A 27,236-nucleotide genomic window follows, 5' to 3' on the forward strand; every position below is an offset into this window, starting at 1 on the left:
TTTGTAATCAGCGTTGTTTACATTCAGCATGCTTGTTTTTTCCTGAAAGTAAACAACACTGAATTGTGTTGATTGTGTTCTGAGGAAAGTGAGCACAAGTGTCATGGTACTCTCCAAAATGGCCGAAGAGGGTAACTGGGGGAGAAGAATTGTTAAAGTTATTTTAGTTTTTTTGTAGCTTCACAAATTGAAGTTGAGCCACTGATGTCCCATGGGCTGTTTTCCCAATATCCTTGCTATGTTTCTGGGACTGGGAACATTTCAGTTGTGTTGCTGTCTATGGGAGGGTTAAGAGAGCTCTCAGATTTCATCAAAAATATCTTAATTTGTGTTCCGAAGATGAACGAAGGTCTTAGGGGTTGGAAGTGGAACAACATGAAGGGGAGTAATTCATGACAATTTTCATTTTGGGGGTAAACTATACCTTTAAGTTGTTCCAAACCTGTATTACTCTCTTCAGCAGATCTTCTTTTATGTTTCTCAAAAGTCAGTGCAGGTTTGAAACAATATGAGAGTAAGCAAATAATTCCATTCCATTTTAGGGTGACCTATCACCTTAAAGGGTTAGTTCACCCAAAAATGAAAATTATGTCATTAATAACTCACCCTTATGCTGTTCCAAACATGTAAGACCTCCCTTTATCTTCGGAACACAGTTTAAGATATTTTAGATTTAGCCCGAGAGCTCTCAGTCCCTCCATTGAAGCTGTGTGTACGGTATACTGTCCATGTCCAGAAAGGTAAGAAAAACATCATCAAAGTAGTCCATGTGACATCAGAGGGTCCGTTGGAATTTTTTGAAGCATCGAAAATACATTTTGGTCCAAAAATAGCAAAAACGACGACTTTATTCAGCATTTTCTTCTCGTCCGTGTCTGTTGTGAGAGAGAGTTCAAATCAAAGCAGTCTGGATATCCGGTTCATGAACTAATCATTCAGTTCACCAAATCGAACTGAATCGTTTTAAACGGTTCGCATCTCTAATACCCATTAATCCACAAATGACTTAAGATGTTAACTTTTTTTTTTAATGTGGCTGACACTCCCTCTGAGTTCAAACAAACCAATATCCCGGAGTAACGCATCCACTCAAACAGTACACTGACTGAACTGCTGTGAAGATGAACACCGAGCCGAGCCAGCCCCAATAGACTGACTCGCTCACGAGTGAAGAACCGGTTGCATCGTTGTTTGGATCACCAGTAGTTCTTTCGGACAGTTCGATTCAATAAACCGGTTGAAGAAAATAGTTCACAGGTTCTTTTGCGCTCAACGTAATGGCGTCATTTGCGATGACTGCCCTTGATTCAAGCCTTCGGTTCAACCGCGCTCATAACACTAGCATAGAATCAGTTCAGAATCAATCACCAAAAGAATCAGTTCAGTTCAGACGCTCTGTGTGTCGGTCTGCTTCATGCTGAATCACACATGCGCAGTATCATCAGCTCCTCGGTTCACGAATCGGACGCATCTGACAGAAACAGTTCTTGACTCGTGAACGAGTCAATGTTTTGTTCGTTATCTGGCTCGGCTCGGCGTTCATCTTCAGTTCTCTCTTCACAGCAGTTCAGTCAATGTACTGTTTGAGTACATGAATTACTCCGGGATATTGGTTTGTTTGTACTCAGAGGGAGTGTCAGCCACATTAAAAAAGTTAACAGCTTAAGTCATTTGTGGATTAATGCGTATTAGAGATGCGAACCGTTTAAAACGATTCAGTTCGATTTGGGGAACTGAATGATTCGTTCATGAACCGGATATCCAGACTGCTTTGATTTGAACTCTCACAACAGACATGGAAGAGAAGACAATGCTGAATAAAGTCGTTGTTTTTGCTATTTTTGGACCAAAATGCATTTTCGATGCTTCAAAAAATTCTAAGCGACCCTCTGATGTCACATGGAATACTTTGATGATGTTTTTCTTACCTTTCTGGAAATGGACAGTATTGAGAATGAGGAGTCACGTGCCGATTTGGGTTGATATGGGAGGGGTCTGAGCCAGTCGGCCCTGATGGAAGGATATGCTATCTGTTGCCAGGGGCAATGCCTTCAGAACTTCACAGAGGCGCGACTAAACATTTCAGAGCGCTTTCATTTTTGCGCATTTATTTTGTCAGCGGAACAGATCGAGACGGATCTACGAATACGCGAAAGAAAAGAAAGTAAAGCAATGCAAAAACATAAGGCGAAAGAAAGGGGACCTTACAGGAACAAGCTCACACCAAGCGCAAAACAGCGGTGTTTGGAGAAGCTCTCAGGCAGCTCCCTGCAGCGGCACAGAGACCTAAACAATTTACCTCAGTGCACACATATGGACATTGGGAATTATATTGTTTATGATGTAAGTCACTTTGCATTCACGCTGTTAATGGCTTAATCTAACCCGGACATTTACATCTCGCAATCACACATTTAACTACCCTAGCTAACCCAGAACTGGTTTGTCCACTTTGCAGCCCCCAACAAAAAAAACCTGGGACAGTATGTGTCATTGGGTTAAAATCAAATTATAACTAAACATACACAGCTTTAGCCTACATCAAAATATGTTGGAAACGTTTGTATACATTGAACATCTCGTTACAATCTAGTGTTCATTCGCAGTTAATTACTTTGCCATTTTGGTCAAGAAGTGCATTCTAAATGCAATGTAATTACAATATGCTAAAACGCATCTGAATAAACTTACTTTGGCCAGTACAACACTGTTTTCTTCACCTGCTGTAAATGGACCCAGCCACAGCAGAAAGCCTCGTAACTTTCCAAAGACTTGTGACTTTTAAACTCCTGCATTGTGTAGTAACGTAAACCAAAAAAATATATAATTCCCAATGTCCATATGTGTGCATGGAGGTAAATGGTCCAGGTCTCTGTGCTGCTGCAGGGAGCTCGTATGGGTCGATATTTTGTATGCTTGAGAGCTTCTCCAAATACCGCTGTTTTGCGCTTGGTGTAACCTAAAAAAAACTGTATTCCATCGTTCCTATGTTTTCCATATGTATCGTGTGGGGTACTGCAGCAGTTTTTAACGCAGCAGTAACTTCCAGGCATGGTAAAACAGTGCAGAATTGCGAGAACCTCCTCTTAACAACACATTTAAACAATCCTATTTCGCCGCCGGTATCCTTCCAATGTGGCGGATACTGTGATATCGAGGGAGGGGCTTTGTGCTATGACGACAACTTGTCATTCTCAATACCGTACACACAGCTTCAATGGAGGGACTGAGAGCTCTGGGACTAAATCGAAAATATCTTAAACTGTGTTCCGAAGATAAAAGGAGGTCTTACATGTTTGGAACAGCATAATAGTTATTAATGACATAATTTTCATTTTTGGGCGAACTAACCCTTTAAGCATGTCATTTGGAATTGTTAAGCTGATTTATTCTTTTTAGTTTTTACATACATTCTAAATCATAAACATCTTACAGACATTTTCTAATATGCTAATAAACATAAAAAAATAACAAAACTTTATATCATGGGGTCTTTACAAGTAAAAGTAAGAACACAAGCATTGTGTGCAAGTTATGCTCCTGAACAACCATCTTAATTGTAATGTAATCGGTCAAAAAAATAAAAATAAATTAAGAGCTATTGGCTTTGTGGTCAGGGATAATAGGCCAGAAAACAACCAATCATTTTGACCTGCCTAACATATGAACATGACACCCAACTTACATCTTTTATGTCACATGTTTGTGTCCAGGTAAAAACTTCATTTTCAGGTGGATAGATGGTGTGTTTTTGCCTCTCCTCAGCAACAAAAGACATTAACTGTGAAAGTTAAACACTATTGTATTACTCTTCATTTCAGAAAGTTGGAAATTAAATCAGTTCTTCATGTGTTAGATAGTTACTTACTAATTTAAAGTAGGGCTTTCCGAATTCTGCGCTGAGCGCTTTCATCCAGCTCTCTCCAATCCCGTTTGGTTCAGCTTGGTTTGCAGCGAGCCTTTCCAGAGCCGCCTTCTTGTTTTTGGATATCCGTTCAAGTTGCTCAGGACTCAGGGACAGTGGGGATGTAACATCGTCGCGCTCCAACTTTAGTTTTTTCTCCTGGGACAATATTTTAATATATTTGGTTGAACTCAGTGTTCGTTTGACAAAAATACCTGACATTTGTACATTTAAAAACCTAAGGCAAGCTATGGAAAACATTGCTTATAGGATGTTTTCTCAAAATGCATCGGAGTTGTGATGGACAATTTATAGCGTAAATTACATGCAAATGATACGATAATATTTAGCGATTTACCACGTGCTGCATTCGTGGTCATAATTCAAGAATCTTAGTTAACTTAAATACAACCAAGTTAAACTAACAGAAGTGAAATGGACGTTAAATTATTTCGTTTTCACGGACTCAACACATTTTCGCACTAAGTTGTTTGAAATAATCCGCACTCTACACTAGTAGTTTGTTTAGGCAAGTGACGTAAAACTACTTCCGGAAATGTGTAAATTTTAGCGGGAATGATAAAATAGCGAGGTTTCATTTAGAGACTATTCTATTTTGCTAAATAAATGACAACATGTTCAACTGATAAATAAAACACAGCCACTTTCATTCATAATTCCAGCGAAATGTGTAGGCATATCCAGTCACGTCAGAATAAAGCCTATTTTACTCACATGTTCTGTTGCATCCCCTAGGCATGTAAGTATCTCATTCAGATTTCTTTTTTTGGATACTGGCGAAAAAAACGAGGTGATACTTTTCTGTCCAATCATTTCCACAAATAAAATGATTATTTAAACGAAACAAACTTTAAAAGAACGATACTCTGGGTATAGACGCGTGATAGTGTTTGAAGGGCTGCTGTGCACTACACTACACTCCCGCCAGCTGGACGTCTGTGACGTAGATTACGTGAGGGCGGAACATGTGACAAGATAATGGTTGTTACACTGAAATCTTAAATGTTACTTTTGTGACTGCACACTTTATGTTAAATATAGATGGAAAAAGCTCTGTGACGATTGAACTTTTCTTTTTTTTTTTAAGTTGTTTGCCAAAACATGTGGAACCTACCTAGTTATGTTCCTCTCAGGGGGGAAATCTGAATAAAATTTCTAATATTTTTATTTATTGCAACTCAAACTCTTATATTCAGTTTGCTCTTGGTATATACAAAACTGCACATTTTAAGGTGAGAATCAGCTCTTTTGGTAGACAATAAATATGTCCACAATGGGCACAAAATAATAAATAAATAAATAAATAAATAAAATGTCAAAAACGAAGTTTAATGTTTAGCCTAATATAATTATTTTTCTAGCTTTTGTATTATTTTTTATTTATGTTGCTCTTATTGTAAGCCTAAATCGGTGTAGTTAGTATAATGTAGCCTAAGTTGATTTTGGCATAAATAATAATAATAAAAAGTTAGCATGATGTTGGATGGTTATCATGTTTTTGCACCTTTAATTTTGTTCTGTATCTTTTTTATATATGTTACTATTATTAATATAGCCTAATAATTATGATTATAATTTATTTGATAAGAGAGAATAGCACAACCAAATAGGAAAGAGATATCTAATAACGAAGAAAAGGGAAGAGAGATAGCGCTGCACCGTGAAAGAACCCTACAATGGACACAAGACAATATCGTATGAAAAGTAAAAGAGAGACATGTAACTATAACCACAGCGACACTGTGTGGTCACTGGTGAAACAAACATCAGCAAAACCCGTAACCAAATGATCTTCATATCTCCCAACATAGTTTAATTGTTTTCTCAAATGTGATCATAATTGTCAAAATTCTGTGAGTATGATTAAACACATATAACATATTCTGCCACGGAATACCATACAGGCCTATTGAAGTTGTAGGCTAACATATACTTTTTTTTCCCTCACACACACAAAACATTTACATTCTTGTTCACTCCCATTGTTTTCCACATATTGAGCAGCACATACAGAAGAAAAAGTTTTACTATTTTGAACGACGGTAAGGCTACCAAAAATAGGCTTTTTCACACAAATTTAAAATGGAACAAAAATAGATAGCTTAGTGTTCAAAGCGGAAATGAAAATTATTTAGCACTTCTGTTATAACAGATGTTGTTAGAAAATAAAAGACTACAATTATAACTCATTAAAATAATTAAAGATTAATCTTTACATCTAAAAAAAATGTGTAGCGTAGACTACTCAAGCCACTTGGTTTGATATTCTACAGGCTATTTATAATTCAGGTGTGGTTTAAATAGGCTAATTTCCTTCTGTAAAAATTTAAGAAAAAAAAAAAAAAGATACAAATACATAAAACAGGCAGTCCCTTATAGAAGAAAAACAGTAAAGCGAGGAGCAATAATCAGAGGGCAATGTTGAAGGTATAAATGTGTTAAACAAACAAACAAAAATAAAAAACACCCCAAGATTGAACGCTTAACTTGAATAAAACACTTCAAAATTATTCAGTTCTTAACGAAACATTTGAGTGCATTTTATGCGTTTAGGTGTCTGTATTGTTGTTGGTGGTGCTGTTTTATCCTCTGAAAAAATACAAATAAAAAAGCTTCTTTCAGAGCTGACGTCCTCGTGCTGGCCCTTTCTGATGTTGTCCTTCAGTAGCCTATCCGATAGTTCATTTGCCTGGTGTGTTTGTGTTTCAGCAGCCTAATAGGCTGTACTTGTCGCTGTCAATAGGCTTTTGATATCGAAGCGTCTGAAATGGCCTATGTGTATTCTACATGTATTGGACTAAATTATATAACAGAAGGGGTCAGAATTTAATTGAAATTATCGGAAAGAGATCATCTTTACACAAAATGTCGCACATAGACATATTAGCCTAAATTAAGGTGGTTTAAAAAAAAAAAAAAGAATTTTGACCTGAAAGTGATGGAGCCTCATGCCGACAAAGTTAAAAAACGCACAGATTATTAAAGTAATCTCTGGTTTAGATTACTGTTCATTCGTCGTAGGCTACACTGCTCTTAATCCGAACAAGTAATATCATCCAGATAATAATATGTCCCTGGATATTACAAATCGCATCAAGAATAGGTACTGTAAGATAGATAGATAGATAGATAGATAGATAGATAGATAGATAGATAGATAGATAGATAGATAGATAGATAGATAGATAGATAGATAGATAGATAGATAGATAGATAGATAGATTTTAATCATTTTGAACTTAATTTCGAATTTGAACTTAATGATTGATGAAGATAAATTTAGCAGAAATCACTTTTTCCCCCCACAAATTATTCCCGTTTTATTATAGGTGTTCATCTTCAAGAATTTAAGTGATCTCTTATTTTGTACGCTGTTTTATAGCCAATTGCTTTGTTTAGGCTACTTCACGTTGCTAACGCGTAATTATTTAAAATGTTCCACATAATTGTATTAATTTAATTTAATTTTATATAATATTTATATAAACGTGCATTGAAACAACTTGATCGAACACCTTCAACTTTTTCTGTGAACAAATCTTCGACATCCTTTCATGTGAGACAGAAACAGGCAGGTGAAGTATGTGGTTATTTGCCTGATAAAAGATCTGTGATAGACAGCTGCGCCCATCAGACAGAATCTGAATCTCTGCTTTCCCGTCGACGCGGCAGATATAGGAGATGGCTATACGAAGTTGCCAGACATGTAGAAGGATTATCTTAGTGCGGGTGGGGGATCAAAGTTTTATTATTATTATTCTATTATTTAAACTGTCGCTGTGCCAGCGACGACACCTTGAAGTGCGATATGAGCGTATGGGTGTGAAAAGGGAAGAGTATAAAGTAGGTGGGTTTAAATGCTCTATGAAACCCATCAGCGTTGGACTTGGGTCAGGACTGGAGATTCGGGAGAGAGCGCGCTTCACTAAACTTCTGTTTTAGAATTAAGGACTATGGCATTATTTTATGATCAATCGTTCGATTTGGTTCAAAAAATAAGCGTGGAGACAGAAAGAGATTTTATCTTCAACACAAACATGGTCCAAATTACAGGTGAGAATATAACGTTTGAACACATTACGCATTTTGGATTGATTTAGGCTACGTTGGATAATGGAATTCTCATTCGTTTTTTATTATCAATTGTTCTTATTTTTATTTTCGCCTATTTATATTTTAAAAACGAATCTAAAATGCACGTTCTATATAAGAACATTTACGACAAAAAAATCTTGTAAAACATTTTTTTACTATTCTAGTCGATATTTAGTCGATCCTATTCCCACTGTGTGTGTATTTTCTGACAGCATTTTTCTAACTTTGATCTTTAGGTGTAACAACTAAGCATTCGTTGTCTTCTCCTGAACTCGAAAAAACCTACCATGCTGAAGGGCAAAGAAAAAGAAAGAGGACGATTTTTAGCCGCGCTCAATTGTCAGAATTAGAGCGCGCTTTCATGATTACGCCATATCCAGACATCACTATGCGAGAACGACTGGCTGCACTCACATTACTTCCAGAAAGCAAAATTCAGGTAATAAGACTAGAAAATAAATGTATTTTTATTATATTATTTTGTCTTGATTTTACATTTTATTCCTTACATTTATTCCTATTCCTTTGCAGGTGTGGTTCCAAAACAGACGAGCTCGATGTATGAAAAGCAAGAAGCTGACTACATCAGTTAGGAGAAGTCCAGGCAGGGAAGTGAGTTCTAACTCTATACCTGTAGCAGCTTTTCCAGCGACCCATCTTGATTTAAACCCAGAACAAAATTCTGGCTTTCCAGAACAAAGAGAAAGACCAGAGGCCAACAGAGGCCTGCGTCACCATCAGGAAAGCCTTAGACCAGTTCTGAGTCCCTGGTCTCAAAACCTTCCGCATCCAATGCCACCCCGTCCAGACATTTCTCCAGACCTACCTGGAGTTCTACAGTGGGCCAACAGACACTCTGAAACACCTGGAGTGTCATCTTTTTCCAATTGCCCATCAGACAGGTTGGCTCAATATTCATTCCAAAACCAGTCAAGCAGTCACTGGCAGATTAACTGCTTTTCATCTCACCCTGACAGTTTTTCTGGACATAAGTTGTCTTACTGTACTGCCAATCAGGCCATATATTCTTCCATGTCTGTGGACCAAATGATTCCTACACATCAAACCAGTTTGGAGGACGCACTACAGAGACAAGCTCTGGCACATTACCCTCAGACCTCATTGGGAGATATCTCTGACCTCATATACAAAGCAGCTGTAGTTACCAATCTGGAAGACTACTAATACAGTAGTTAATAGCTTACACTTTATTTATTGTTACATAAACACTATTGTAAAATAATCTCTCTGAGGAACCAATTGACGTGTCATTAAGGTAGGTAATATGTGTTAATAAAACATGTTACCTTCCTTCCTTCCTTCCTTTTTTTTTGATATCATAAAACTCTAGTTAAGGGTTGTCCAAATAGATTGTGAAAATGTTGCTATTATTGTTATAGTCTGTCACCTGCTACAACAACAACAAAAAAGGTTGTTTCCTTATCCGTTTTTGATTTAATAACATAATTTTGGTTTTGGAGAGTATGTCTTTCGGTGGGTGTGAAGGGAAAAGTTTCCTCTGTATTCTCTTTTTAGTAAGATATTCACATGGTGTGCATTGATATTTATGTAAATTAATCACTAAATAATCTATTTATTTACATTCATGGTTTACACAATCAAAATTATTTACCCGATTAAAGGTATCTTTCTAATAAAAAAAAAACGTCATGTGTGGCATTACATTTGTATCAAAAAGAATTAGACAATACCAATTTTCCATAAGAAAGCATCTTATTTTTTTTTTGCAAAAGAACTATTAACTAATACACAAATGTACTAATACACAAATCAGTTTCAACTAATCTTTTATTCATAACATCAAAAGCATTGGGGGTTTTAATATGGAACAATCCTATATAATATAAAATGTGTTGCAGTAGCAGGATATGGTAATGAAATCTAAATTACACCTCACCAGAACAAAAACAAAACCTGAGAATATACAATAAATAGAAAAACAAAACAATAAATGAAAGATAAAAACAATTTAAAACCTCAGGGCTCATGTTTTATCAGCTTATGGGTCTTAGATTACATTTGGATTTGAAGATCCAAACAGAATATTACTATCGAAGTAATTATGGTGAAAATAGCAGGGACCTCCCAGGTTTCCACTGACCTACTGGACACTGATCTTTATGTATCATAATCATCTCCACAGCAAAATAATCTTCAAATAAAATATAATAAATTCTCATAATCCGAGTGTCAAATCTACAGTCATACTCTGTTTTGTGTGTCAGCTTGTATGTGTGTGTTCCTGATGTAACTACATCCTTTAATCCAGGGGATGATATTGAAGGGATAAGTGCTTATTTTGTTAGAAACAAAACAGGAAATATAATAATAATCATATACAGGCTGATCAATACACAATGTTAGGTGATCTATCTATCTACCTCTCTAACTGTCTGTATAATTCTTTAACTCCTTCAAGCCATTTCTCCTCTAGTTGTAACTGCACTCACTCAATTAACATATCCCCTCACACTGGTGTTTCCCCTTAGCATTTAGACAGGCTCGTATTACCCCACTACTTAAGAAGCCCACTCTTAAACCATCTTTTTTTTAGAGAACTACAGACTGATTTCCCTTCATTTCATTGCAAAAAACACCTGAACGAGCTGTGTTCAACCAAGTTTCTGGCTTTCTCACACAGAACAACCTCCTCGACAGCAACCAGTCTGATTTCAGAAGTGGTCATTCATCCGAGTCTTGCTCTCAGTTCGATTCATTTCAATTAAAGTTTATTTGTATAGTGCTTTTCACGATACCAATTGTTGCAAAGCAGCTTTACAGAAAATATTAAGTTTCTACATTTAGGAGTAGATTATTAGTGGTGACTATGTCAAAAAGGTACAGTAAGAATCATGCAGTTAATTACAAATTATATATAATCAAACAGACAGTGAACACTCTTAACTGCAATGACTATATGTTGTGAATAAACTCTGCGATTGCGAATTAAATTTAGCATCATCTAAGGCCTTCTGGGGGGGTTGGCATAATCTATTCTCAGGAGTTCAGTTATCTCAGATCTTCATACAGGATGGATTCAGACTGAAGATTGTGTAATTTGCCTCAGGATTCAAGTCCCATGGCAGAAACAGAGAAGCAGAAAGAGATTAAAATTGCTTAGATAATTTAGAAGTTTTATCTGGACTGAATATCATCAGCACAACAAAGGAAACTAATCCTGTATTTTCTAATAATTTTACCAAGGGGCAACATGTTTATTGAAAATAGCAGAGGGCCTAGGACAGATCCTTGCAGCACTCCATACTTTACTCATGATAATTAAGATGATTCCCCATGTAAATAGAAAAGGTGATAATGATCGGACAGGTAGGATCTTAAAGGGTTAGTTCACCCAAAAATCTAAATTATGTCATTAATAACTCACCCTCATGTCGTTCCAAACCCGTGAGACCTCTGTTCATCTTCGGAACACAGTTTAAGATATTTTAGATTTAGTCAGAGAGATCTTAACGAAATATTGACTCATTCTCGAGTCATGAACCGGTTGCATCGGTTTTTGGATCACCAGTAGTTTATTTGGACAGTTTGATTCAGTAAACCAGTTGAAGAAAACGGTCCACCGATTCTTTTGCGCTCAACGTATTGATGTAATTTGCGATGATTGCCCTTGATTCAAGCCTTCAGTTAACCCGCGGTCATAACATTAGCACAGAATCAGTTCAGAATCAATCAACAACAAAAAAAACTGTTCAGTTCAGACGCTCTGTGTGTTATTCTGCTTCGCACTGAAAAGTCAAAATTGTTAAAAACAAAGTGACTGTGAATGAGTGAGTCACTGAGATTCAACCAGTTCATTCAAACGACTGATTAATTCAGAAACAAAGCATTTGACTGTCTTAATAAGTGAACCAGTTATTCAACCAAATTGGTCCAAAAGCTGATTCATTCAATAAGTAAACACCATCCATTGCTCAAAGACGCAAAACAGTGCTGCGATTTTTGTTTGGAACTATTTTCATTAGCAAAATTGAGCAAAAACAAGCAATATTATGTCAACAATGTAAGTCACTTATTGCTTTACTTAACTTGTATAAAATTATTATTAAATATGTTCATGTTGATATCTGCAAAAAAAAAAAAAACTGTATTCTTTGTGTGATATAGATTAAGTTAACTATATTAAATTATATAAATATAAAAGGCATACAGAAGCATTTTTTGGCCATCTACAATTTAGAATGTCTGGAATTTTGAGTTTTAATAGACTAATAAATCAACGTGCTTGCACTCTGTGATTGATTTGGTGATATTTGGGGTTAGATCTCTGCCACAATTCTGTGTGCAAAAGATCATATTTTGAGCACACACAAGTGCATTTTGCATACGTGTGATCTGAGTTTTGTTGAGAAAATGTTTATCTAGCAAAGAAAAAAGTATTTAGAGCGCATTCATTTTATAAATAAATTTATTAATTTTGGATTTTAAATAAGTTTTTGGATGTGTGCAGACCTTCTCTTTTGTGCATGCAATGTTTCACTAGCTTGCTCCCTTAATGCCTGCCTTCAGTGCTCTCTAAATGCTCAACACAACCCAGTGTTACAATATGTCATAATTCCAGCCAATCAGAGATGAGGCTACTAAATTCTGATTGGCTGCCTTGACAACCATTCACAACATTCCTTGCATTAATGATAACAGTGGAAGAGGGAAAATACAGTGCATGCATAATTATTATGCTATTTGATAGTCTGATTATGTATTTTTTTTTTCTTCATTTACCAATTCCAAACAACATCAATCTTAATAACTACCATTAATCTTGTATTTAGTTACTTATAACCGATAATTGTTTCATGAACAATTGTTTATGTTCAGTTTTGCATAATTATTAAGCAGGTCATCTTCTACAGATATAACCTCGAGATGGACTAAAAATGAAATCCCAAAACTTACTGCCAGATTCTTCTGGTCCTTCAAGAGTCACTCTCAACTTTTTTTTTTTTTTTAATAAACTTCTTTGACATTCCTCTTTCAGATGAACACGTTCAGAGTTATCTTCGACACTGTCCTGACTGTTCCAATCTGTATAATTGCAGTGAATGGTGCCCTTGTTTCTGAATCTGAAAAAAAAAGTATCCATACATCCATCATAAAACTACTCCACACAACTCTAGTGTGTAGACACACTCTTGCAGTTTAAATCTAGACCCATCTCTTTAACCTGGCTTACACATAACATATGAATATGCTTTTAATATCCAAATCCGTTAAAGGATTTTTAGGCTGCATTAATTAGGTAAACCGGAACCGGGAACACTTCCCATAACACCCTGTTTGCTACATCACTAGAAGTATGGCATCTACGCTAATATTTGTCTGTTTCTCTCTTATTCCGAGGTCACTGTAGCCACCAGATCCAGTCTGTATCCAGATCAGAGGGTCACTGCAGTCACCCAGATCCAGTACGTATCCAGACCAGATGGTGGATCAGCACCTAGAAAGGACCTCTACTCCCCTGAAAGACAGCGGAGACCAGGACAACTAGAGTCCCAGATACAGATCCCCTGTAAAGACCTTGTCTCAGAGGAGCACCAGGACAAGACCGCAGGAAACAGATGATTATTCTGCACAATCTGACTTTGTTGCAGCCTGGAATTGAACTGCTGGTTTCGTCTGGTCAGAGGAGAACTGGCCCCCCAACTGAGCCTGGTTTCTCCCAAGGTTTTTTCTCTCCATTCTGTCATCGATGGAGTTTCGTGTCCTTGCCGCTTTTGCCTCTGGCTTGCTTAGTTGGGGTCACTTCATCTACAGCGATATCGTTTACTTGATTGCAAATAAATCCACAGACACTATTTAACTGAACAGAGATGACATCACTGAATTCAATGATGAACTGCCTTTAACTATTGCCTTTAACATTTTGCATTATTGACACACTGTTTTCCTTATGAATATTGTTCAGTTGCTTTGACGCAATGCATTTTGTTTAAAGCGCTATATAAATAAAGGTGACTTGACTTGACTTAAAGGCCTTCTGAAGCGAAACAATGTGTTGGTATAACAATTATGTAGTTTCTTAAAACTTTATAAACTGTAATGTACAGCTTCTGGTTGCTCAAGCAGGCACTTTCACAACAACGTGGTTGAGCATATGAAGTAGGTGTAATGAAAGGCGCAACACAAGGTCCAGGGAGATTTAACACCATGATAATTAGATTATATACACCCTGGAACTGTGTGGAGTACTTTTATGATGGATGGATGGATGGATACTATTTTTCCGGATTCACAAACAAGGGCACCATTCACTGCAATATTACAATTTGGAACAGGCAGGACAATGTTGAATATAACTCCGAATGTATTTGTCTGAAAGAGGAATGTCAGACAGGCCTAGGATGCCCTGAGGGTGAGTAAATCTTGGATTAATTTTCATTTTTGGTGAATTTTTCCTTTAACATGCATCTTTTCTTATACACATGTTTTTGACTGACCCTGCTGACACACTGAGCTTTTTGCTGTCCTTTGGTTATGCATTAACTTTGCAATTTCTAGTATTGCATTAGTTTTGAATACTTTCTTCTTTGAGGGACAAATATTTTCTCCACAAAACTCAGTTCGCGCAAGTGCAAAATGCAGAATTGTGGCAGAGATCTAATCCCACAGTGATATAGCCTAATTGATAGTGTCAGATCGCACATCATTTCAACAACACTTACCATATTATTGCAGACGATGCTATATCGCACACCCCAGACTCATTTTGAGTGGAAAATGAATTGTCCAGGGTTGTGCGCGCACTTGTTTGCATATGAGCAAAGGTGTTTTTTAGAAGTCTAATTTGAAAACTCCAGACCACTGATTTGTCAAACCTGCTTTCCTTCAGTCCGTGTTCCTTTTGACCTCTGACTGTTTTGTAGTAAGTAATGAATATGCTTAAGTAGCACCTCACTGCAGAACACAAAATCGAGGAGGTGTGGTTTGATCCACATCTAGAGGTTGGAGATTGGTAGGTTTAGGGGTGTACAGTATATGGGTGGGTTAAGGCGGTGGAAGGAGCTGGATCTGGATCCAACCGTGCACCCTGGAACTTGCATTCTGCAGTGAGGACCATCTCATCTGTTTCGGGGAGAAAGTATCGGAGTTTTAATTATGAAATGTAGTTGAGTAAAATTAAAAGGTGGCTGAAACATAAAAACTCACAAAACTTCACACCTCTCTTTATCTCTGTGTACTGGTTACCAGTTGCAGCTTGCATCAAATTCAATAAATTGATGCATGCTCTTAGAACACTTTTTTTAAACCACTTTCCAGAATGTTCTCATTCACTCTTCCTTGCTGTGAAAATGATCTTCTTAAGCCCATCCAGAATCCCTGACAACATTCAAGTGACATCTGAAAACTTAAGCACTTAACTGCATCCTACTGAGAAAGAAAACCTTTCTAAATCTCTGAAACTTTGCATTATGAGCACTTCTCATGTTTATTTGCTCTTTATGATGAATCACTTGTTGTACTGCTCATTTGCATGTCACTTTGGATAACAGCATTTGCTAAACAAATAAATGTATGTATTACTCTGTTTCTATAACATAACATAAATGTCATAAATGTAAACTAACATAAATATTAGTGTGTATACCTTAAGGGTTAGTTCACCCAAAAAGGAAAATTATGTCATTAATGAAACCCGTAAGACCTCTGTTCATCTTCGGAACACAGTTTAAGATATTTTAGATTTAGTCCGATTTAGAGCTAGAGATTTAGAGCTTTCTGTCCCTCCATTGAAATTGTAAAGTCAAGTCTAGTCAAGTCTAGTCAAGTCTGCTTTATTGCCAATTCTTCCACATGAACAGTACATACATACAGAGAATTGAAATTGTGTTACTCTCAGACCCCCGGTGCATACAGATAACATTAACAGTAGAACCTAAAAATCTAGATCAAATATAAAATTTAACAAACAACTATACAATAAGGGAATGCAATAATGACATAATAAAATTTAAAATAAAGTTAAATAAAGCAGCGCAAGGCACATGGCAGATAGAGTGCAAATCAGTAAAGTGAACAAACAGTGCAGATAAAAGATTTTTAGTGCAAAAAAGAAGCTTATTCAGTCTGATAAATTGACAAAGGGCTTATTTTATTTAACTGACTGATGAGGTAGTAGAATGACATCAGTTCCATGGTGAATGAGGTAGTGAGCAGACCAATGCTGCACAAAGTGACTGGGGTGGGGGCAAGTTCGGGAGCAAGTTCAGCTTCCTGACAGCCTGGTGGAAGTTGCTGTCCTTCAGTCTGCTGGTCCTGGCCTGGAGACTCCGCAGTCTCCTCCCTGATGGCAGCAGACTGAAGAAGCTGTGTGACGGGTGGGTGGGATCACCTGCGATGTAGAGGGCTTTGCGAGTGAGACGGGTTTCATAAATGTCGTGGAGGGAGGGGAGAGAGACACCAATGATCTTCTCAGCTGCTCTCACTATGCGTTGCAGAGTATTTCGGTCATACCACACAGTCAAAGTCAAAGTCACCTTTATTTATATAGCGCTTTAAACAAAATACATTGCGTCAAAGCACTGAACAACATTCATTAGGAAAACAGTGTGTCAATAATGCAAAATGATAGTTAAAGGCAGTTCATCATTGAATTCAGTGATGTCATCATCTCTGTTCAGTTAAATAGTGTCTGTGCATTTATTTGCAATCAAGTCAACGATATCGCTGTAGATGAAGTGACCCCAACTAAGCAAGCCAGAGGTGACAGCGGCAAGGAATCGAAACTCCATCGGTGACAGAATGGAGAAAAAAACCTTGGGAGAAACCAGGCTCAGTTAGGGGGGCCAGTTCTCCTCTGATCAGACAAAACCAGTAGTTCAATTCCAGGATGCAGCAAAGTCAGATTGTGCAGAAGAATCATCTGTTTCCTGTGGTCTTGTCCTGGTGGTCCTCTGAGACAAGGTCTTTACAGGGAATCTGTATCCTGGGGCTCTAGTTGTCCTGGTCTCCGCTGTCTTTCAGGGGAATAGAGGTCCTTTCTAGGTGCTGATCCACCATCTGGTCTGGATATGTACTGGATCCGGGTGACTGCAGTGACCCTCTGATCTGGACACAGACTGGATCTGGTGGCCACGGTGACCTCGGAACAAGAGAGAAACAGACAAATATTAGCGTAGATGCCATTCTTCTAATGATGTAGCAAGTACATAGGGTGTTTTGTTAAGTGTTTCCGGTTTACCTAATTAATGCAGCCTAAAAATCCTTTAACGGATTTGGATATTAAAAGCATATTAGTATTTTATGTGTATGCCAGGTTAAAGAGATGGGTCTTTAATCTAGATTTAAACTGCAAGAGTGTGTCTGCCTCCCGAACAATGTTAGGTAGGTTATTCCAGAGTTTAGGCGCCAAATAGGAAAAGGATCTGCCACCCGCAGTTCATTTTGATATTCTAGGTATGATCAAATTGTGAGTTTTGAGAACGTAGCGGACGTAGAGGAGTATAATGTAAAAGGAGCTCATTCAAATACTGAGGTGCTAAACCATTCAGGGCTTTATAAGTAATAAGCAATATTTTAAAATGTATACAATGTTTGATAGGGAGCCAGTGCAGCGATGACAGGACCGGGCTAATATGGTCATACTTCCTGGTTCTAGTAAGAACTCTTGCTGCTACATTTTGGACTAGCTGTAGTTTGTTTACTAAGCATGCAGAACAACCACCCAATAAAGCATTACAATAATCTAACCTTGAGGTCATAAATGCATGGATTAACATTTCTGCATTTGACATTAAGAGCATCGGCCATAATTTAGATATATTTTTGAGATGGAAAAATGCAGTTTTGCAAATGCTAGAAACGTGGCTTTCTAAGGAAAGATTGCGATCAAATAGCACAACTGATGACAAAGAATTGACAGAGCAACCATCAAGTCTTAGGCAGTGTTCTAGGTTATTACAAGCGGAGTTTTTAGGTCCTATAATTAACACTTCTGTTTTTTCTGAACTTTTTTGAGAAATTACTCGTCATCCAGTTTTTTATATCGACTATGCATTCCATTAGTTTTTCAAATTGGTGTGTTTCACCGGGCCGCAAAGAAATATAGAGCTGGGTATCATCAGCATAACAGTGAAAGCTAACACCATGTTTCCTGATGATATCTCCCAAGGGTAACATATAAAGTGTGAAGAGTAGCGGCCCTAGTACTGAGCCTTGAGGTACTCCATACTGCACTTGTGATCTATATGATACATCTTCATTCACTGCTACGAACGGATGGCGGTCATATAAGTACGATTTAAACCATGCTAATGCACTTCCACTGATGCCAACAAAGTTTTCAAGTCTATGAAAAAGAATGTTGTGGTCAATTGTGTCAAACTCAGCACTAAGATCCAATAAAACTAATAGAGAGATACACCCACGATCAGATGATAAGAGCAGATCATTTGTAACTCTAAGGAGAGCAGTCTCAGTACTATGATACGGTCTAAATCCTGACTGGACATCCTCACATATACCATTTTTCTCTAAGAAGGAATATAATTGTGAGGATACCACATTTTCTAGTATCTTGGACAGAAAAGGTAGATTCGAGATTGGTCTATAATTAACTAGTTCTTTGGGGTCAAGTTGTGGTTTTTTGATGAGAGGCTTAATAAAAGCCAGTTTGAAAGGTTTTGGGGACATATCCTAGTGACAATGAGGAATTAATAATAGTCAGAAGAGGATCTATGACTTCTGGAAGCACCTCTTTTAGGAGCTTAGATGGTATAGGGTCTAACATACATGTTGTTGGCTTAGATGATCTAACAAGTTTATACAGTTCTTCCTCTCCTATAGTAGAGAATGAGTGGAACTGTTCCTCAGGTGGTCTATAGTGCACTGTCTGTTGTGATACTGTAGCTGACGGCTGAATGGTTGCGATTTTATCTCTAATAGTATCGATTTTAGAAGTACAACACTTGTTGAGGCTTTATTTTTCGTTAATTTAGCCACTGTATTGAATAAATACCTGGGGTTATGTTTGTTTTCTTCTAAAATAGAAGAAAAGTTATCAGATCTAGCAGTTTTAATGCTTTTCTGTAGGATATGTTACTTTCCCGCCAAGCAATACAAAATACCTCTAGTTTTGTTTTCCTCCAGCTGTGCTCCATTTTTCGGGCTGCTCTCTTTAGGGTGCGAGTATGCTCAATATACCATGGTGTCAAACTGTTTTCCTTAACCTTCATTAAGCGTAAAGGAGAAACTGTATTTAAAAGTGCTAGAAAAGAGAGAGTCCATAGTTTCTGTTACATCATCAAGTTGTTCTGAGGTTTTGGATATGCTAAGGAATTTGGATACATTAGGAAGATAACTTAAAAAGCAGTCTTTTGTGGTAGAAGTGATGGTTCTTCCATACTTGTAACAAGAAGTAGAATTTACAATTTTGGCTATATGAAGTTTGCACAGAACTAAATAATGATCTGAGATATCATCACTTGGCTGAATAATTTTAACACTATCGACATCAATTCCATGTGACAGTATTACATCTAGAGTATGATTTCGACAATGAGTAGGTCCTGAAACGTGTTGTCTAACGCCAACAGAGTTCAGAATGTCTATAAATGCTGATCCCAATGCATCTTTTTCATTATCGACATGGATATTAAAATCACCAACTATTAAAATTTTATCTGCAGCCAGAACTAACTCGGATGTAAAATCACCAAACTCTTTAATAAAGTCTGTTTGGTGCCCTGGTGGCCTGTATACAGTAGCCAGTATAAACATAACAGGGGATTTATCATTAACATTTGTTTCTCTGGATAATGTTAAATGAAGCACCATTACTTCAAACGAGTTATACTTGAATCCTGCCCTCTGAGAAATCCTGAAAACATTGTTATAATTTGAAGCAACTCCTCCCCCTTTGTGTTTATAACAGTAATCTTGGGGGGTGGACTCATTTATACTCATATTTCTAGAGAGAAGAGTGGCGCCACCCCAGGAGGGATGAAGACCATCTCTTTTAAACAGGTCAGGTCTGCCCCAAAAGCTCGTCCAATTGTCTATGAAATCTATGTTATTCTGTGGGCACCACTTAGACATCCAGCCATTGAGTGATGACAATCTGCTATGAATCTCATCTCCACGATAAGCAGGGAGGGGACCAGAGCATATTACAGTGTCTGACATTGTGCTTGCAAGTTCACACACCTGTTTAAAGTTATTTTTAGTGATCTCCGACTGGCGAAGTCGAACATCATTTGCGCCGGCATGAATAACAATCTTACTGTATTTACGTTTAGTATTAGCCAGCACTTTTAAATTTGCCAAGATGTCAGGCGCTCTGGCTCCAAGTAAACATTTGACTATGGTGGATGGTGTCTATATTCACGTTCCGTACAATAGAATCACCAATAACTAGAGCACTTTCATCAGGTTTCTCAGTGGGTGCATCACTGAGTGGGGAGAACCTGTTTAATGTTTTGATCTGAACAGAAGAGCGGTGTTTTGACCCACGACTACGCTGCCTCACCGTCACCCAGTTGCCCTGCTGCAGGGGCTCTGTTTCCGGAACCGAACAATGTACAGGAATCCCTGAGCTAGATGCATCCAAAGCCGTATCTAGAGCCCTAACATTCTTACTGTCCTCAATTAAAGTTTGGATGCGTGTCTCTAATTCTGAAATCTTCTCTGTCAGCCTAATTCCCTGCATTTATCACATGTGAATCCCTCATCAGCGACAGAGATAGATAAACTGTACATGTGGCAAGAGGTGCAAATAACGATAGCAGGAGAAGCCATTACTCACCGTGCTTGATGAAATATTCTTACTGCGGTTGTTTGATGAACTTGTGAAAAACTGGAGTGAGAGAGAGGAGAGGAGAAAAGAAAACGCTAATGACAAGCTAACGAGTGCTAACGCTTTGCAGGTGTACTGCACTCACGGATACAAAATAAAAGTGAACGATCAAAGTTAATCTGATAAGATTGATCGGAAATATCGGAAATATGGTGTGAATTAAGTTATATTTTACCACTTTAAAAAAAAACAGAGAGTGATAGTAAGATAAAGATTCTAGAGAAAAAATAAAATAAAAACAGCTACGATTAGCTACAGAAGGCCAACAGGAAGTAGAAAAAACACTGTCAACACAGTGATGCAGCTCATCAGGATTCTCTCAATTGTGCCTCTGTAGAAGGTGTACATGATGGGGGGCAGGGCTCTGGCTCTTCTCAGTTTGCGGAGAAAGTAAAGACGTTGCTGTGATTTCTTGGCCAGTGCTGCTGTGTTTTCTGTCCAGTAGAGGTCCTCTGTGATGTGCATACCCAGGAAATTGGTGCTGCTCACTCTCTCCACAGTTGCACCATTGATAGTCAGAGGAATGTGCTGAGTGTGTGCTCTCCTGAAGTCAACAACAATCTCCTTCATCTTTTCCACGTTCAGAGAGAGGTTGTTGTCACTGCACCATCCGGCCAGGCGGCTCACCTTGCTCCTGTAGTTTGTCTCATCTTTGTCACTAATGAGACCCACCACAGTCGTGTCATCCACAAACTTAATGAAAAGGTTGGAGTTGTGTGATGGTGTGCAGTCGTGGGTCAGCAGAGTGAAGAGAAGGGGGCTCAGCACACATCCTTGGGGGGCCCCAGTGTTCAGTCTGATGGTGCTGGATGTGTTGTTGCTGACCCGTACTGCCTGTGGTCTTCCAGTCAGAAAGTCCAACAGCCAGTTGCACAGCAAAGTGTTGAGCCCCAGCTGGACCAGTTTGTAAATGAGCTGTTGAGGGATGATTGTGTTGAATGCTGAACTGAAGTCTATGAACAGCATTCTGACGTATGAGTCCGATATGCAAACTGGAAGGGGTCCAGGGAGGTGGGGAGGGCAGACTTGATGTCTTGTATGACTAGCCGTTCAAAGAACTTCATGAGGATGGGAGTAAGTGCAACAGGATGGTAGTCATTGAAGCAGGATGGAGATGGCTTTTTCAGAACTGGAATGATGGTGTCAGTTTTGAAAATGTGGGAACAACAGCCTGACTAAGGGAAATGTTGAAAATGTCTGTGAAGACATCAGTGAGTTCTGCTGCACAGTCTCTCAGTACACGCCCAGGGATGTTGTCAGGACCCGGAGCTTTGCTTGCATTGATCCTGCTGAAGGATCTCCTCACACTGTCTGGGGTCAGTGTCATCACCTGGTCGCCGGGAGGAGGTGGATTATTCTGTGCAGTGGTGCTGTTTTTGCTTAAAGTGAGCAAAGAAGGTGTTCAGCTCATTCAGCAGAGAGATGTTGCTGTCACAAGTCCGTGGTGGGGGTTTGAAGTGCGTAATGGCCTGTATCCCCTGCCACAAGCTTCTAGTGTCTCTGCTGTCGCTGAATTGATGGGCTATCCTCCCGGAGTGCTGTCTCTTAGCCTCTCTGATGCCGCAGGATAGGTTGGCTCTGACTGTTCTCAGGCCCACCTCATCTCCAGCTCTGAAGGCAGCGTTCCGTGTCTTCAGGAGTCTGTAGACCTCCCCTGTCAACCACGGTTTCTGATTGGCCCGGACAGTGATGGTTTTTGTGACTGTTACATCATCAATACACTTGTTGATGTAGGCAGTGGCAGTCTCTGAGTACTCCTGGAGGTCAGTGGAGTTATTGTATGTGGCAGCCTGCTTAAACACGTCCCAGTCAGTTGTGTCGAAGCAGTCTTGAAGAACCTCTGATGATCCTTCTGGCCACACTCGTATCTGCTTTTGAACTGTTTTGGCAACTTTAATTGTATTTTTGGAAACACACTCTTTAAGTCAGCATGGTTGAAATCCCCAGCTATGATGAGAAAAGCATCAGGGTGTGCTGTCTGCTGCTCACTGATGTGCTGGTACAGTTAATTTAGTGCATCGTTCCTGTTGCTGTTGATGTTGTTCGGGGGAATGTAAACCAAAATGAGCAGTATGGCAGTATATTCCCTCGGCAGATAGAACGTCCGGCACTTATTAATCATAAACTCCACCAGGGGTGAGCAGTGTTTGCAGATCACAACAGCATCGCGGCACCACGCGTCATTGATGTAAACACAAAGCCCGCCGCCGCGGGTTTTTCCTCCCACTACGAGAGCTCTGTCTGCTCGATAGCACGTCAGCTGGTCAAGCTGAATATCGCCATCTGGAATGCTGTTGCTGAACCATGTTTCCATGAACACAAAAACACAACAGTCTCTTACAGTCCTCTGAGTTGAACATAATAATCGAATGTAGTCCAGTTTATTGTCCAATGAGTGTACGTTAGCTAGTACGATGGTGGGGATAGATGGCTTGTGTGGGTTAGCCTGGATACCCCTGCTCTTACCCCTCTTCTGTTTCCTCTCACACCGCTTGTGGCACCTCCGCTGTGGGCGAGATGCAGTCGTGGGGGTCGGTGATGGTGTAGGCCTCCGTAGCAGACCGAGATCCTGCAGCTGTTCCATGTGAGCAGAGTTTAACTGTAAAAATGCGGTTCTGCTGATATCGAGCAGAACTCGCAATTTTATGCGCACTTACAGATAGGTAGACACGATGATGACATACAAAAACACTGCGACTCACAAGACAAAAAACACAAAAACACCGTTCTGTCGGGACAGAGAGAAGTCGCTGCGTGTGGACGGCGCTGCCATGACCAATATCGGTGTGTGTTTGTACCGCATACTGTCCATGTTTAGAAAGGTAATAAAAACATCTTCAAAATAGTCCATGTGACATCAGAGGGTCAGTTAGAGGGTACATTTTTTTGAAGCATCGAAAATACATTTTGGTCCAAAAATAGCAAAAACTAGAACCTTTATTCAGTATTGTCTTCTCTTCCGGGTCTGTTGTGAGCGCTTTCACTGCACTGCCGTTTAGTGATATCCAGTTCGCAAATTAATCACTCAATGTAACCGGATCTTCTTGAACCAGTTCAACAAATTGAACTGAATTGTTTGAAATGGTTCGCATCTCCAATAAGCATTAATCCACAAATTACTTAAGCTGTTAACTTTTTTAATGTGGCTGACACTCCCTCGGAGTTAAAAAAAAAAAAAAACAATATCCCAGAGTAATTCATTTACTCAAACAGTACACTGACTGAACTGCTGTGAAGAGAGAACTGAAGATGAACACCGCTTCAAAAAACCCAGACCCTCTGATGTCACATGGACTACTTTGAAGATGTTTTTATTACCTTTCTGGACATGAATAGTATACCGTACACACATACTTTCAACAGAGGGACAGAAAGCTCTCGGACTAAATCTAAAATATCTTAAACTGTGTACCGAAGATGAACGGAGGTCTTAACGGGTTTGGAACGTGATTAATGTGAGTTATTAATGACATAATTTTCCTTTTTGGGTGAATTAATCCTTTAAGACAAAAGCACCACACAATGTTTTTTTTTTTTTTTTTTTTGGCCAGTTACTGCAATAAATTACTGTGCCAACTTCACCAATTAAGTAACACCAAGGAGTTCTTTTAGTGACTTAATGGCAACTGTGCTTCAGTTTTTGATGCCTGGGCATTGATAATGGGTTATGTATTTAAATACAAATTATTATTATTATTTTGTTTTTGCAAAGACTGTAGTAAAAAAAATATATTGTATTTTAAATACAAGTATCTGAAATGCTGCAAAGGTTCTTTCCACATATAGGTCATTAAGTTCTTAAAGAAATCACAATGATGTTTCATGGAAAAATTATAAACCAATTGGAAAATTTGAGTATGCCTTTAAAGTGTCCACATGCCTCATAGTGGTGTTGCATTTTAAAAAAGTTTCTGAAATGTTTGTTAAATCAGAACTAATCAAAGAACTTTGTCTTTGATTAATTCAGATGTTTTTTTTTTACTATAGTGAGATCTGTCACTAAATCGTTTTGATGGGAATTAAAACATGTGGCATGCATGAACCAGAGTGTACAGTAATCAGCATTTGAAGTGGATCAAAATTTTTTATCAAAGTTGTCCTGAGACAAGAACACATATCAGTTCTGATCTACTTCAAATTTGACTACTGCATATCCCTAGAGTGTCATTGAAAACACACTAAAAACTTTGTAGAAGATGACCCAAGTCAAGCTTTTAATAATAAAATAATTATTATTATTTACACACAAAAGGCAAAAGGCAAGAAACACCAGCACAAGATAACTAGAGAACAGGTAGCAATACTTCAGCAACAAAAGCTAAGTAAACATGGAATAAATAAGGGTGGCTAATCTGACTGGAGTCCAGAACAGACAATGATCCGCTAAGAGAGCCATCTGACGAAGGACATGGGCACATCAGCAGATGACTTGGACAAAACTACCCCTTTAAAGAGCAGATTCAAAATGCTCCAACAAATGTCAAAGAAATCTAGGAGGGAGGTGGAATGGAGGCGGAATAGGGGAGGGATTGTGGGCCAGGTATGTGTATAGTAGATGGGAACGAAGGTCCCCATGGTGGAGCAGATGAGCACCACAGTACAGCGGATGTGAATGAAGATCCCCAAAATGGAGCAGATGACCACCAAGGTGGAGCTGAGGACCACTTCAGTGGAGCCGAAGGTGCAGGAGACCACAAAGATGGATCAGACTGGGGTGGAATGGAGAGCACAGAGAGCAGTCATGATAAGATAAACAGACTTCAAGAATGGCCTCCTTGGCCGTGACAGAGCAGATAGGGAGTGCAATTATAGTCTCCTTGGTTGTGATAGGCAGGCAGAGAGTTCAGGAGGGCGTGCCACCAACCAGAAAGAATCTGAAGCGGATGCCATCCCCTCTGGAGGTTCTGCAGCAGAAGCTCCGCTTCTGCACTTGGGTGGACTCGGAGTAGTTTCCTGGACTGGAGTTGCCTCTGGATTGAATGCATAGACCAGAAGTGACTCTGGATCAAGCTCTGGAAGGAACTTATTCTCTTGAGGTACTGTAGCAGACTCGAGACTGGGCACAGACTGACCTGGTTTTACTGTTTGGCTATGGTACTAGAGATAATTAAGTCCCCCAAAATTCTGGGTTTTAAGTCCCTCCATCTCCCATGGAGGCAAGGGGTAATCTAGGCATTCATTAAAGATGTTCATAAGCTCAACAATGCTAAGTTCAAGCCAAACCGCCAAAACATTTGAGCCAAGCCTCCTACTCCCAACCCCTGTTGGCGCAGTGCAGCCAATGCCTGAACTCATGCCATTCGCTGCTTCTTTTCTGCAAGAGAAAGAATCCGAATGCCTATGGTGCTAAAGCTGATTAACACTGACTTGCTGGATCTGTAATGACTAAAGTATTCTGTCAAGGAAACACCCTGAAAAATGTGTAGAAGATGATCCAAGTGCAGCTTTTATTAAAAAACAAAAACAAAACAATTATTCACACAAGGCAAAAGGCTTACACAAAAAAAAAAAAAAAAAAAAAAAAAAAAAAAAAAAACGCCAGCAAAAGATTATCCAGGGAACAGGAACCACAAACAGAGTAGAAAGGGAATCCTTCACCAACAATAGCTTAGTGAACATGGACTATATAAGGGTGGCTAATCACACAAAGCTGAAAGTAATGAGGTCTGATAGTCCATGCAAAGAGTGATGGGAACTGGAGTCCAGAACAGACAGATAATGATCTGGGAAGAGAGCCCTCTGGTGGCTGACATGGGCAAACCAGCAGATGGCTGTGACATAGGCTTATGACTTTTGTTAAACTGTGCACAAACTTACTGACAAGGTATCTATCATTCCACAACTGAAGCTGCTTCTATAAGACCAGTAAGACCAATAGGCCCATAAACACGCCCACAGGAACATCTTATCCTGATCTGAATTGAATCAAAATGACTGGAAACGAGCAGTAGATAATCGCTTTTGCATTCTCCATGAGATTAGTTTCATATGGTCTGTGGCATTGGCAACAAAATAGTACTCTGAAGGTTTTCTTTATTTTGAGTCATAATGTACCAGAATTTTTATAGCTCCTATAACTATTGGCAGAAGTACCCAGTTTTTGGCATATTTTCAACACAGGAACTGGCAATGATTTTAGTTATAGAAATTCCTTTTGGGGAGACTAAATTAGCTGCTTCTTCATAGTAGGGTCTAATCCGGCAAAGTAGGAATTATCAGTGGCGTAAGTGCATGTTGATTGGATGACGCATGCCATATAAAACCCCATGAACATGGAAAACTGTGATAGATGGATTGACTGCCACTTCACCATTATCCAGTTGTTGACATTGCTGAATGCTGTTACTGCTGGTCACCTTACTTAAGTTCAGAATTCCTACTAACAGT

At 38.8% G+C, this 27,236-nt stretch overlaps 2 protein-coding genes across 4 annotated transcripts in view; one reads left to right on the forward strand and one right to left on the reverse strand.

Moving 5' to 3' along the window:
• LOC127957828 (uracil-DNA glycosylase-like) overlaps positions 1 to 4,888 on the reverse strand; it is an 11,685-nt gene extending 6,797 nt beyond the window's left edge. The window contains exons 1-3 of one of the 3 annotated variants that reach the window (XM_052556529.1): positions 4,640 to 4,888; positions 3,869 to 4,063; positions 3,686 to 3,781 (exon numbers count right to left, since the gene is read on the reverse strand). In XM_052556529.1, coding sequence (XP_052412489.1) covers positions 3,686 to 3,781; positions 3,869 to 4,063; positions 4,640 to 4,738 — 390 coding nt within the window. In that variant the 5' untranslated portion in view covers positions 4,739 to 4,888. Of the gene's footprint in view, positions 1 to 3,685; positions 3,782 to 3,868; positions 4,356 to 4,639 lie in introns of those variants that run through there. The other 2 variants (XM_052556531.1, XM_052556530.1) reach the window with 2 other exon arrangements.
• Positions 4,889 to 7,878: 2,990 nt separating this feature from the next.
• LOC127957832 (homeobox protein SEBOX-like) lies at positions 7,879 to 9,648 on the forward strand. The gene is made up of 3 exons (XM_052556537.1): positions 7,879 to 7,978; positions 8,257 to 8,459; positions 8,552 to 9,648. Exons 1-3 carry the CDS (start codon positions 7,879 to 7,881, stop codon positions 9,203 to 9,205), a joined length of 957 nt encoding a protein of 318 aa, XP_052412497.1. The 3' UTR covers positions 9,206 to 9,648.
• Positions 9,649 to 27,236: the final 17,588 nt, after the last annotated feature.

The sequence above is a fragment of the Carassius gibelio genome, chromosome B5 (genome assembly GCF_023724105.1).
Source record: "Carassius gibelio isolate Cgi1373 ecotype wild population from Czech Republic chromosome B5, carGib1.2-hapl.c, whole genome shotgun sequence".
In the NCBI taxonomy this organism is placed as follows: domain Eukaryota; kingdom Metazoa; phylum Chordata; class Actinopteri; order Cypriniformes; family Cyprinidae; genus Carassius; species Carassius gibelio.